The 14,150-nt window shown below is 40.9% G+C and overlaps 1 protein-coding gene across 1 annotated transcript; it reads left to right on the top strand.

The window, feature by feature from the left end:
• The first annotated feature begins 1,251 nt into the window (after window positions 1–1,251).
• Window positions 1,252–10,075, top strand: LOC113220471 (coiled-coil domain-containing protein 144B-like). Its single transcript, XM_026449593.1, has 5 exons — window positions 1,252–1,411; window positions 1,563–1,914; window positions 3,035–3,068; window positions 3,368–3,488; window positions 9,779–10,075. The coding sequence occupies exons 1-5, from the start codon at window positions 1,252–1,254 to the stop codon at window positions 10,027–10,029; spliced, it is 918 nt and encodes a 305-aa protein (XP_026305378.1). The 3' UTR covers window positions 10,030–10,075.
• The last annotated feature ends 4,075 nt before the right edge of the window (window positions 10,076–14,150 follow it).

The following is a 14,150-nucleotide window of genomic DNA, read 5'->3' on the forward strand; positions in this document are numbered from 1 at the left end:
GCCTGGGGGACAAGGGCAAAACTCCGTCTTAAAAAAAAAAAAAAAAATCCTGGGACATGTCAAAATGTCTATAATGAAATGCTTGTGTTTGCCTAAAATAAATTCCTATTAGAACAATAAAAGTGAGAAACAAAACAAGTGTAAAATGGAAACAATTTATAAAACGTGGCAAAAGACAGTAACATTAACCTATATTTAATGAACACATCTAAACTCAAACGAATAATTATCATTGTAGTAAAAACATACAACAGAAATTATGAGATGGTTTCCTCAGTGAAAAGCACTGTGTATACAATCAGTCCCTAGGTCACTTCTTATTTCTGTAGTCCAATTCTAATAATTTGCTCATAATAGTATAAATGAAACTGTTTTCCAAATAATATTAATGTCTACCTTTACCTATCACCATTTGGTCAATATCCCTCCCCTCCCTCCCTTCCTTCCTTCCCTCTTTCCTTCTTTCTCTCCTTCCTTCTTTTATTTTCTTTCTTTTTTTGAGACGGAGTCTTGCTCTGTCGCCCAGGCTGGAGTTCGGTGGCACTGTAACAGCTCACTGCAACGTCCACCTCCCGGGTTCAAGCGATTCTCCTGCCTCAGCCTCCGGAGTAGCTGGGACTACAGGCGTGCGCCATCATGCCCAACTGATTTTTGTATTTTTAGTAGAGACAGGGTTTCACCATGTTGGCCAGGCTGGCCTCGAACTCCTGACCTCAAGTGATCCACCTGCCTCGACCTCCCAAAGTGCTGGCATTACAGGTATGAGCCACCGCGCCCAGCTGTCACTTTTCTTAAATCTCACCGGTGCTCGAGGGCTGCAGGGTCAGGACGGACTGGAGGCTAACAACCCCGGTGGCACCAGGCGATCCCCGACCCGCCTGGGTCGCCAGCCGCACGGACCCTGGGCAGATGCGCGTGGCGGCTGCAGCACAGGGCGGGGAGCGGCTGCTCGGCCCCTTCCTAAGGCAGCGAAATGTCCAGAGCTGGTCCCTGGTTCCTGGCGCAGGCCGAGTAGGAGCTGGGCGGACAGCTGGGTCGGGCAGGCCCTTCCCGCTGGACTGACAGCCCGCTCTGACCCAGCCATCCGACTCCGCTTGCGTCCTGGCAGCGCGGATCCCGGGGCAACTTCGCTGCGGTAGCCGAGCCCGGGGCGGCCAAGCGATGGCGGCACAGGGGGCGGGAACTGGCCCGCACCCCTCAACCCAGCAAACCGAGGAGCAGGTGCGCCGGCGGCGCTGTGAGGCCTCACTCATGACAGGCAGGCTGGGCGCTGCCATCCCGAACCCTCCCAGGGACGATCCGCCAGCCCAGGCCAGCGCCGGAGCTGCAGCGCCACCTGTAGGCCAAGGAGTTTTTTCCTGGGAGGCTGGAACTGCAGGTGCAGTGACGTCACCGGCGCGCAGGCGCACTGGTGTGTAACGGATTGGCTTGGCCTTACCCGCGAGGCTTTGCAGTGGTTGCTTGGCTTGGCGGTGGTCGCTTAGCTTGGCGGTGGTCGCTTGGCGTGCCAAGCAGTGATCACTTGGCTTGGCATTTCTGGCTTGGCGGTTCTCCTTTCATAGATTGGAAACCGCGGGCTTTCCTCCTGGGAGGTTGTGGCCGAGGTAGTAGCTCGCTACTGACGGCCTGCTGGGGTGGAGAAAAGCGGGGAGGGACTAAGGGGTCTCTGAAGCCTGCAGTCTCCTCCATGAGGAAGACTGCCCGCGTCGGGAGCCAGGAGGACCAGCGCTGGTGGAAAAACAGCGCTATTGAAAGCGAGCACCATGAGGGCACCTTAGACCAGCCCCAGCACGACGTCCGCCTGGAAGATCTCTGTGAGCTCCACAGAGCTGCCCAGTCCGGCGACGTCCCTGGGGTGGAGCGCTTCCTGGCTCCTGGAGACACTGGCGTGGACAAGAGGGATAGGAAGAAGAGGTAATGGCCAGGCGAAGGAGGCGGGCGCGCCATCCTCTCGGGGACACCGGCTTTGTGGTGCGCGCAGGCCCCATGGTACCCGGGATGGGGAAACCTCGGAGGAGTCAGGTGCCTAGGCCTCTTAGTGAGACGGGAGCAAATATAAATGATTATTACTATTGCAAAAGTGTTGCTCTACTTTACAGGAGTTTTCTTAGACAATATTGCACTTCCCCACTGTCTTTATCCATTTTCTCAATTTATTCGTCAAACATAAGCTGAATCTATTATATAGCAGACACATTCTACTATCGCCCAGGTTCCTTACATCCTTAAAAACATCATGTTGACCGGGCTTAGTGGCTCATGCCTGTAATCCCAGCACTTTGGGAGGCCGAGGAGGGCAGATCACGAGGTCAGAAGTTCGAGACCAGCCTGACCAACATGGTAAAACTCCGCCTGTTATGCTTTTTATCTCACCCTAGACTTAGCCAAGACCTTCATGATAAGTTATCCTTTAGGCCCTCGGGGTTCAGTTCAAATAATGTTGCAGAAAGAGGTGAGTTTCCTTTTTATAAAATACTTAATGTGTTACTGACCTCACAGAATTGTTATGAGGATTATATGAGTTTGACACATGGACAGTGCTCAGAATGATGCACAGTACCTGCACAGTAAGTCAAGAAAAAGCTAACTAATATCATCATTAAAAAGAGGTTTCCCTTATATAAGAATGTGAGCAATATTTTCCAAATAGGTTTTAGTGCCCGTAAAAGCTTGTTTTTATTGAAAAGGACAACAATGAGAAGACCCTGGTATATCTATTTTTATCACATAATGCAGGTAACACCTTTTTTTCTTTTGGTTTTACTATCAGAAATCTTGACCTGAATTTAATTCTTTGTAATGATATTATTAGTAGTAAATTTCTTTATCCCTTAATGTTGCTGTTTCTGTTTATAGTTTAATGTCTATTGTAGAAGATTGCCGTATTTTACATTACCTGTAAAAAAAATTACCTGTACACTTGAAGAATAGAAGTAATACAAATGCAGATATTTTATATGATAAAACAATAGTATTATTCTTTGTATTTTACATCTTTGCTATTTTTCTAAAAGGAATTTTTTTCTTTTTTCAGGCCTGCAGATAAAACATCTAATGAAAAGAACAAGGTATTGTAAAAAAGTAAATGATCTAAAATATTATGTTGAAAAAAAACACATTCTAAAAGGTAAAATGAAAAAAACAGGATGTTTTGTTCTAAAGCTGTTTGCTTAGAAAAAGTGATTAAGAAACAGTAGCTGTTGATAACAGTACCTTTTAAGAACAATCTGTTGCTTTAAAGAAGTACCTGTGTTTTTGCTCATCAAAAAAAAAAAAAAAAAAAAATGGAGAAATACCACTTCGGTACATTTAGCATATGCTATAAATCTTTCGAGGACATTTTGAAACAGTGTTATTTATCTTATAGGTCAAAAACCGAGTACATCCTGAGGGTGACTTTGCTGACTCAGTGGGGCCATCTGAAAAGGCTCACTCTACTTATGAGAATTTTATGTTGCTGATTGAACAACTTGGAATGGAGCGTAAAGGTAGGACCATTGCATAAATGCAAAGCCTTTTGATGTATCCTGCAGTAATGTGTGTATACATTGCTGAGAACTGATGTGTGATAGTGAAGCTCATCTCAGAAATATGCTCAGTATTAAAATAGAAAGAGAACTAACTTATACTCTACACCAAAGAGCTATGTTAACTCCACTGTACTTTTCTCATTGTCAGTGGCACGCCCTGTCTTTTTATTGACTCTGTTTCTCTCCTATTCCTTCCCCCAATGTCAGGTTACCATTTTTTCTCCACCTGGAATGCTGTGGAAAGTTTAGGAATCTTAGAACTGTTTTCTCGAATACCCCACCTCCTAAAACCGTGGTCTACTCTGCATTCATAATGATATATTTTTAAAACTTCGGATCTGATCATGTTACTCCTTTGCTTATAACTCAGCTACTACTTCTCATTGCTATAAGGTTAGAGATCTGAATCCTTTAGCTTTATCCTGCATCATTTTTACCCTTCTGTGTCTCTGTGTCCCACCTAGTGTCTTAGATGTTTGTTCCAGCAGTTGATAGCTTCAGTGAGGTATAACTGATATATGATAGACTGCATGTATGTAAAATACACAATCGCATGCACATGTGAAACCATCACCATAATCAAGAGAGTTAACATGTTCATCATCCATAAAAAGTCTCTTCCTGTCCCTTTGTATTTCTTTGTTAAGAAACTGCTAAATTGTTTTCCAAAGTATTTGTATTGATTTTCCATTCCAAATTTTAGCCATTCTGATGGGTGTGTATTATGCATATTATTATGGTTTTAATATGCATTACTCTAAAGACTAATAATGTTGAGCATCCTGTACGTGCTTATTTACCACCTCTGTAACTTCTTTGGTGAACTGTCTTTTCCAATCTCAGTAGCTTATGAACATTTAAAATTGAGATTCGATTCAGTTAGCTTTTTTCCGTACACCAAAGGTAGTCAAACCTTTTCATTTTCAAACTGTTATCTTACTAAACATAGTAAATATTTTAAACTTGTGACAAAATGGTCTCTTTCACAGCCAATCAACTCTGCTATTGTAGTATGAGACGAGCCATAGACAATACATATGTTAAAAAACACAGCTGCATTCCAATAAAACTTTATTTGCAAAAATAACAAGCTGCCCCACAGGTTGGATTTTACCCATCCCTATTATGTGATCATGATTGTAAATAAAGACAGTTCTACTTCTTCCTTTCAACTCAGGTAGCTTTCCTTTTCTTTTCTTTCCTAACTGCTCTGGCTTCAGTACAATGCTGACTAACACAGTGAAAGGAGACATTCCTGTATCGTTCCTGATCTTACAGGGAAAGTATTCAGTTTTTCGTCATGACACATGTTAGTTGTAGGTTTATCAGAGATGCTCTTTATCATGCTGATGACGTTCCCTTGTATTCTTTGGTTACTGAGAGGGATTTTTATTTTTAAATCAGGAATGAATGTTGTATTTTATCAAATGCCTCTATCTACTGAGATGATCATATGTTTCTTCTCTTTTAGTTTTTTAATGTGGTGAATAACTGATGTTTTAATGTCAAACCAACCCTGTATTTGGGGATAAACCCCACTTGTTTATGATGTATTATCCTTCTAATATATCATTGCATTGGATTTGCCAAGATTTTATTTAGAAAGTTTTAAAAGGGTATTTTTTTTTTTTTTTTTAACACAGGGTCTCACTCTGTCACCCAAGCTAGAGTGCAGTGGCCGGATCTCAGCTCACTGCAAGCTCTGTCTCCCAGGTTTACGCCATTCTCCTGCCTCAGCCTCCTGAGTAGCTGGGACTACAGGTGCCTGCCACCTCGCCCGGCTAGTTTTTTGTATTTTTTAGTAGAGACGGGATTTCACCGTGTTAGCCAGGATGGTCTAGATCTCCTAACCTCGTGATCTGCCCATCTCGGCCTTCCAAAGTGCTGGGATTACAGGCTTGAGCCACCACGCCCGGCCAAGGCTATTTTTTAGACTAGTTTTAGCTTCACAGCAAAACTGAAAGTAAAGCACAGAGATTATCCCTGTACTCCCTGCCCCTACACGTGCATAGCCTCCACAATTATCAATATCCTCACCACAGTGGTACACTTGATCTCATTGATGATCCTGAATTGATAATCACAATCACCCAAAGTCCATAGTTGATATTAGGGTTCAGTCTCAGTGTATTACATTCTGTGAATTTGGACAAAGGTATAAGAACATGTATTTATCATTGTAGTATTATCCAAAGTAGTTTCAGAGCTTTAAAACTCCTTTGTGCTTCATCTGTTCATCTTCTCCCGCCTTCCCTCCCCAGCTCCTGGCAACCACCGACTTTTTTTTACTGTATCTATAGTTTTGCCTTCTCCAAAATGTCATATAGTTGGTATCAGACAGCGTGTAGCCTTTAGACTGGCATCTTTCACTTGGTAATATGCCTTTGTGGTTCCTTCATGTCTTCTCATGGCATGACAGCTCATTATCGCATGGCTGTACCAGAGGTTGTTCACTCACCTAAAGGAGGATATCTTGGTTTCTTGAGAAATTGGTTAAATTTCTACATCTATGTTCATGAAGGAGTTTTCTGTTTTTGTAATATCATTGTCAGATTTTGGTTCAGGGTAATGCTAGAGTGACAAATGAGTTGTATTTCTCCTCTGTTGTTTTTTGAGGGTGGGGGAAAGGTCGTGTGAAGTTGTTATATTACTTCTTAAATATTTGGTAGAATTCACCAGCATAGCTATCTGGGCTTCAAGTTTTCTTTCTAGGAAGGCTTTCCTTATGCTCTATTTTCTTTTATAGTTATAAGACAGTTCAGGTTATTCCTTCTGGATTGAACCTTGGTAATTTTTGTTTTTCAAGGAAAGTGTCCATTTTATCAAAGTTGTCTTGTTTAGTCACACAAAGCTCACCTTATTATATTGCTGTTCTTTTAGTATCTGTAGAATCTATAAAAATGTCATATTACTGTGTTTCTGAAATTGTAATTTGCATCTTCTTTTTTGTGATCAACCTGAATAGAGTTTTACCACTTTTATTGACCTCATCAAAGTGTGTGGTTTTACTGATTTTTTCCTATTGTTTTTCTGTTTTATTGGTTTCATCTTTGATGTTGTGGTCTGTTTGGCCTGCTATAACAAAATACTATAGACTGGGTAACTTATAAACAACAGAAATAGATTTTTCACAAAAGTCCAAGATCTAGGTGCTGACAGATTTGGTGTCTGGTGAGGGACCAATTCCTGGTTCATAGATCCCTCTCCTCACATGGCAGAATAAGTCAGTGAGCCCTCTGGAGTCTATTACATAAGGGCACTAATCCCATTTGTGAGGGCTTGGCTCCCATGAGCTAATTACCTCCACGAAGCCCCACCTTCTGATAACATCACCTCTGTGATTAAGTTTCAGCATACGAGTTCTGGGAGAATGCAAATGTCAGACCATAGCAGACGTTTATTATATCATTTCCTCTGCTTGCTTTGGGTTTAATTTCTTCTTCTTCTTTTTTAGTTTCTTCTCTTTTTTTAGTTTCTTAAGGAAGTCAAGACCATTGACTTGAGAGTCTTCTAATAAAGACATTTAGTGCTAAAAAATTTTAAGTACTGTTAACTGTATACCACAAATCCTGATATGTAGTATTTTCTGCTATTGTAGTATGCTATTTTCATTCAGTTCAAAATACTCTCTAATTTCTCTTTGCATCATGTCTTTGACCTAGGGTTATTTAGATATGTGTTACTTTGTTTTAAAATATTTGAGTATTTTGATGAGATATTTTGTTACTGATTTCTGATTTGATTGCCTTGTGGTCAGGGAACATACTTTGTATAACTTAAATCCTTCTGACTTAATTCTTTTATGAAGATTGATTGCAGAACCTAGAATGTGGTCTGTTTTGGTAAGTGCTCCCTGGTACTTGAGAAGCATGGTGTTGTTCAAGTCTACTCCATTCTTGCTGATTTGCTGCTCCCTAGTTTTATCACTTATTGAGTAGTACTATTCAAATCTCAGACTGTACTTGTGAATTAGTCTATTTCTTCTATCGATCTTTACCTCGTATACTTTGAAGCTGTTATTAGGTGCACAAACATTTAGGATTATATGTTCTTGATTAACTGAACTTTTTAAAGTCATTAGGAAATGGGTGTTTATAGCTGTTTTTTTTTTTTCTGTGAAATCTGCTTTGGCATAAACGTAGCCATTTCTTCTCAGGCTTCTTTTGTCAACTCTTAGCCTAATATATCTTTTTCCATCCTTTTGAACAATTTGTGTTTTACATTTAAAGTACTTTTTTTTATAGGAAGCATGGAGTAGCTTCTTGCATTTTTATCCGGTCTGACAATCTGCATTTTAATTGAGATTTTTAGCCAGTTTCATGTATAATGTGCTTATTGATACAGTTAGGTTTGTCTGTCATCATGCTGTTTGATTTCCATTGGTCCCTGCAGTTCTTTGTTCTCTTTTCTTCTTTTTCTGCTTTCTTCTCAATTAGTCCAGTAATTTTTGTGATTTATTTTTATCTTCCTTTTATGGCTTATTAGCAATAACTATTTTTTTCTATCTTAGTGGTTGCACTACAATGTGTAGTATATGATTTTAAGTTATCACTGTTCATCTTCAAAAATATTATGGCATATCATATATGGCATAAGAAAATTATGAATGAAAACCCAAACATTGTCTGTTCTCACTTGTAAGTGGGAACTGTGCTGTGAGGATGCAGGGGCATAAGAATGATACAATGGAGGTTGGGAACTTGGGGGGAAAAGTGGGGGAGGAGGTGAAGGATAAAAGACTATGGATTAGATACAGTGTATGCTGCTTGGGTGATGGGTGCACCAAAATCTCAGAAACCACCACTAAAGAACTTATTCATGTAACCAGCGACCACCTGTTACCCAAAAACCTATTGAAATTAAAAAAAAAAAAGAAAATTAGAATGGTATACTTTCATTTCCTCTCTCCCAGCCAGATACTTCTGGATTTGTAGGATTATAGTTTTCTTTAAATTTAGAAAGTTTTGGCCATTCTTTTTTTTTTCTGTCTCTTTTTCCCTCTTTGGGGACTTATTCCTGCTTGAAGTTTTCTTATAGTTCACTGATGTCTCAAATTTATGAATCTTCTGTTTGGTGATGTCTAATCTGTGTTCACTTCCATCCATTGTAGCTTTCATTCTTGACATTGTAATTTGAATCTCTACAAGTGTAGTTTGCTTAAAAAAATCTTCCATGCCTCTGCCTATCTGCTTGAGCTTAATTTTAATATATAGTTGAGTTCCATATGAATAGCTTGATCTTTCTGATCTTGCTTTTATGATTTGGTCAAATTTCCTGCTCCTGCGGCAAGATCTTTGTGATGACTATTCTTTGATACGCGAAGTCTGAGTTTTCCCAGCATCACTTATGGGAATGGACACTCTTTTTGGCATACTGTGAGCACCAGACATGTTTCTTTCCAGTGTTTTTTAGATGTTTTTCCCCCTTGGTCTGGGGCGGTTTTCTGAAACACATGTGCTGTTTGTTACTCTGCTAGATACCCAGGAGGTATTTTTGCAGATCTTCAGTGTTCTTTCCCTGTATTCTGCCTCTTTTCTGGTGTTCTGTTTTGTGATCTCTGTCTGCCTTGGCTTTACCAGACTCTCAGCTTTATCATCTCATCTCAGGGAATCTGGTGGACTCTATGTCGGGTTTTTCTCTCTGTGCAGTAGCCTGGAAACTCTGTGAAGGCAGGGAGCTGGAGTGTTGGTATGAATTTCATTTGTTTTCTGTCTTACGGGGGTCATTGCCTTCATTACCTGAAGTTCACTGCCTGGTAAATCATTGTAGAATGTATTTTGTCTGTTTTCTTTTTGGTTGTTTCAGGCAAGAAGGTAAATCAGTACTTGCTGTCCATCATGGCCAGAAGCGGATTGCAGCAGAGCTTCAGCACCTGCTGTCTACTGGCTAGAATGCTTTTCTACCCCTTTGCTTAACTTCCTTCTCACCCTTCATTTCCTCAGGGAAATCTTCCCTGAGCCCACTATAGATGAAATTCTCCTATGTGATCATAGAACTCTGTTTTCTTACACCATCTGTCTGAGTTTATAATTGTCATTTTTGTTGTCTTTGTTCCTCACTACACTTAAGGCTAAATGAGAGTAGAGGTCTTGTCTGTTTTATCTGCAGAGCTTAGTAGAATGCCACACTGTAGACACTCAGTGCATATTTGTTCAATATATGAAGGAGACAATGTTAAAATGCACAATCCTTTATACCTAAAAAGTACTCATATATTTTATTTCCACCTTGTTTTCTCCCTGACACAGATTCTGTTAGCCTATCAAGAAGCCAAGACACATTTTATTTATCTGAACGCTTACTGGAACTTAAGAGTAATGACTATGAACAACTTACAGTAAAAATTAAACAAACGAACAATATGGTCAGTGTACTACAAAAGGTGCTGTCTGAAACAAAAAAGACAGCATTACAGTTAGAGCTTCAAAAAAGTGAATGCGAGAAACAGCTGTATGGTTTGAGGTATGATATTCTAGTTCTAAAGAAATATTTATACTAAAGATAATATATCAGAATTTTTGTAATTGCTGACTTACATCCTGGGATTAATGGGGGAGAAACCTTGATTTTGTGGAATATGAAATTCTTGGAAATAATAAAACAAATGGTTAACTGTGAACTCTTCTAATAAATAAATGCATATTCTTTGCAATCTTAATAGCCATATAGAAGTCCACCATATGAAATCTTGTTATTCATTTAACAAATTGTAATTTGGGTTTTAAAATTACCTTGTATTTATAATTAATGATGTAAGGAACATCTTTTATCATTATTATTATTTGTAGACACAGGGTCTCACTCTGTGCCTGGGGCTGGAGTTCACTGGTGTGACCATACCTCCCTGCAGCCTGGAATTCCATCCTCTGCCTCAACGTCCTAAGTAGCTGGGACTCCAGGTGCACATTCCCATGCTTGGCTAACTTTTTAAGTGTTCATTGTAGAGACAGGGTCTCACTGTGTTGCTCAGGATGATCTCCAACTCCCGACCTCAAGCATTGCTTCTGCCTTGGCCTCCCAAATCATTAGTAGTACAGGAGTGAGCCATCATGCCCAGCCCAGAATATATGTAGCATATACATACCACATATTATTTATTCGTCAGTTGATGGAACACTTCCATATCTTTGCAATTGTGAAATGTGCTGCAATCGACATACGTTTGCAGGTGTCTTTTTGATATAATGATTTCTTTTCCTTTGGTAGATACCCAGTAGAGGATTGTTGGATTGAATGGTAGCTTTATTTTAGTTCTTTGAGAAACTTCTCTACTGTTTTTCAGAGAGGTTGTACTAATTTACATCCCTACCAGCAGTGTATAAGCATTCCCTTTTCACCACATCTGCACCAACATCTATTGTTTTTTGACTTTTTAATAATGAGCATTCTGGAGTAAGGTTATAGCTCCTTGTTGTTTTAGTTTGCATTTCCCAGAATATTAGTGATGTTGAGCATTTTAAAATATGTTTGTTGGCCATTTGTGCATCTTCTTTTGAGAAATATCTGTCCATGTCATTTGTGCACTTTTTGATGGGATTATTTCCATTTTTCTTGTTGATTTGTTGTCCTTTGTCAGATGCATAGTTTCCAAATATTTTCTCCTATTTTGTGCATTGTCTGTTTACTCTGATTATTTCTTTTGCTGTGCAGAAGACTTTTCTTTTTTTTGGGGGGGAGGGGGGACAGTTTCACTCTTGTTGCCCAGGCTGGAGTGCAATGGCATGATCTCAGCTCACCGCAACCTCTGCCTCCTGGGTTAAGGTGATCCTCCTGCCTCAGCCTCCCAAGTAGCTGGGATTAAAGGCTTGTGCCGCCACGCCGGCTAGTTTTGTATTTTTAGTAGACACAAGGTTTCTCCATGTTGGTCAGGCTGGTCTCAAACTCCCGACCTCAGGTGATTCACCCACCTCAGCCTCCCAAAGTGCTGAGATTATAGGTGTGAGCCACCATGCTAGGCCAGCCCTTTCATTTAATTAAGAAATTTTTACATCAAAAAATGGAAAGATGGGCTGGACATGGTATCTCAAGCCTGTAATCCCAAACACCTGAGGTCAGGAGTTTGAGACCGGGCTGACCAACATGGTGAAACCCAGTCTCTAGTAAAAATACAAGAAATTAGCCAGGCATTGGTGGCAGACACCTGTAATCCCAGCTACTTGGGAAGCTGAGGCATGAGAATCATCTGAATCCGGGAGGTCTAGGTTGCAGTGAGCCACTGCACTCCAGCCTGAATGACAGAACGAGACTCTGTCTAAAAAAAAAAAATCTAAAAATTAAAAAATAAAAGTTAAAAATTGAAAAGATAAACTATAAACTAGAGGAAGGTATTTGCAGTACCTAAAACCTATGAAAGATTAATATATCGAAGAAGTATAAGGAGCTCCTATGAATTAATTTTGAAAATAGCAACCCAACAGAAAATTGGGAAAAGACATTAATAGGGATTTCACAAAAGAGAAAGTCCCCAAAACATAAAATTTTCTCACTCTCATTAGTAATCAGGAAAATGCACAAGATACTACATATCTATTCTCTCCAAAAATACTAAGAAGTCTGAAAATACCAAATGTACTAGTCCACATTCACACTGCTGATAAAGACATACTTGAGATGGGGAAGAAAAAGAGGTTTAATTGGATTAAGGGTTCCACATGGCTGAGGAGGTCTCAGAGTTATGGTGGTGGATGAACAGCACTTCTTACATGGCAGTGGCAAGAGAATATGAGAAGGAAGCAAAAGAAGCAAAAGACGAACGCTTGAAAAACCCATCAGACCTTGTGAGACTTATTCACTATCACAAGAATAGCATGGGAATCTCTGGCCCCAGGGATTCAACTACCTTCCCCTGGGTCCCTCCTCAAACACGTGGGAATTCTGGGTGATACAACTCAAGTTGAGATGTCGGCAGGGACATGGGCAAACCATATTATTCTGCTCCTGGCCCCTCCAAATCTCATGTCCTCACATTTCCAAACCTATCATGCCTTCCCAACAGTCCCCCAAAGTCTTAACTCATTTCAGCATTAACCCAAATGTCTGCTGTCCAAAGTCTCAGCTGAGACAAGGCAAGTCTCTTCTGCCTAGGAGCCTGTAAAATCCAAAGCAAGCTAGTTACTTCCTGGATACAATGAGGGTACAGGTAATTGAGTAAATAAAGCTGTTTCAAATGGGAGCAATTAGTCAAAACAAAGGGATTACAGGCCCCATGCAAGTCAGAAATCCAGCAAGGTAGTTAAATTTTAAAGATCCAGCATGATCTCCTTTGACTCTATGTTTCACATCAAGGTCATGCTGATGCAAGAGGTGGGCTCCCACGGTCTTGGGTTGTTCTGCCCCTGTGGCTTTGCAGGGTATAGCCCACCTTCTGGCTGTTTTTATGGGCTGATGGTGAGTGTCTGCAGCTTCTCCAGTCTCAAGGTGCAAGCTGTCAGTGAATCTACCATTCTGGGGTCTGGAGGACAGTGGCCCTCTTCTGAGAGCTCCACTAGGAAGTGCCCCAGTAGGGACTCTCTGTAGGGGCTCCGACCCCACATTTCCCTTATGTACAGCCCTAGCAGAAGTTCTCCATCAGAGCCACACCCCAGCAGCAAACTTCAGCTTGGACAACCAGGAGTTTTCATACATCCTCTGAAATCTAGGTGGCAGTTTCCGAACCTCAATTCTTGACTTCTGTGCACATGCAGGCTCAACACCATGTGGAAGCTGCCAAGACTTGGTGCTTGTACTCTCAAAGCCATGGCCTGAGTTCTATGTTGGCCCCTTTCAGCCATGGCTGGAGGGGCTGAAATGCACCGCACTAAGGCCCTAGGCTACATACAGCAGAGTCAACCTGGACCTGTCCCAGAAAACAATTTTTTCCTCCTAGGCCTCCAGGCTCATGATGGGCGGGACTGCTATGACGACCTGTGAAATGTCCTGTAGACATTTTCCCCATTGTCTTGAGGATTAATATTCAGCTTCTGGTTACTCATCCAAATTTCTGTAGACAGCTTGAATTTATCCTCAGAAAATGGGAATTTCTTCTCTATCACATTGTCAGGCTGCAAATTTTCCAAACCTGTATGCTCTGCTTCTTTATAAAACTGAAGGCCTTTAACATCACCCTAGTCACCTCTTGAATGCTTTACTGCTTAGAAATTTCTTCCAGCAGATACCATAAACAATCTTTCTCAAGTTCAAAGTTTCACAAATCTCTAGGGCAGGGGCAAAGTGTTGCCACTCTCTTTGCTAAAACATAACGAGAGTCACTTTTGCTCCAGTTCCCAAAAAGTTCCTCATCTCCATCTGAGACCACCTTATCTGAGATCTTATTGTTCATAACACTATCAGTATTTTTGTCAAAGCCTTTCAACAAGTCTCTAGGAGGTTCCAAATTTTCCCACATTTTCCAGTCTTCTTCTGAGCCCTCCAAACTGTTCCAACCTCTGCCTGTTACCAAGTTTCAAAGTCGCTTCCACATTTTGGGGTAACTTTTCAGCAGCACTCCACTCCACTGGTACCAATTTACTGTATTAGTCTGCTTTCACACTGCTGATAAAGACATACCTCAGTCTGAGAACAAAAAGAGGTGTTAAGAAAAATAACTGTAATTGGACTTACAGTCCTACATGATGGGGGAGG

Source organism: Piliocolobus tephrosceles, unplaced genomic scaffold, assembly GCF_002776525.5.
Source record: "Piliocolobus tephrosceles isolate RC106 unplaced genomic scaffold, ASM277652v3 unscaffolded_1319, whole genome shotgun sequence".
Taxonomy (NCBI): domain Eukaryota; kingdom Metazoa; phylum Chordata; class Mammalia; order Primates; family Cercopithecidae; genus Piliocolobus; species Piliocolobus tephrosceles.

What these genes read in the sequence shown, in the direction of transcription:
- LOC113220471 (XM_026449593.1), top strand. Translation starts at nt 1,252, where the DNA reads ATGACAGGCAGGCTGGGCGCTGCCATCCCGAACCCTCCCAGGGACGAT. An exon ending in AAGAGGGATAGGAAGAAGAG is followed by an intron (nt 1,915 to 3,034) that starts GTAATGGCCAGG and finishes TTCTTTTTTCAG; the next exon opens with GCCTGCAGATAAAACATCTA. An exon ending in CATCTAATGAAAAGAACAAG is followed by an intron (nt 3,069 to 3,367) that starts GTATTGTAAAAA and finishes TTTATCTTATAG; the next exon opens with GTCAAAAACCGAGTACATCC.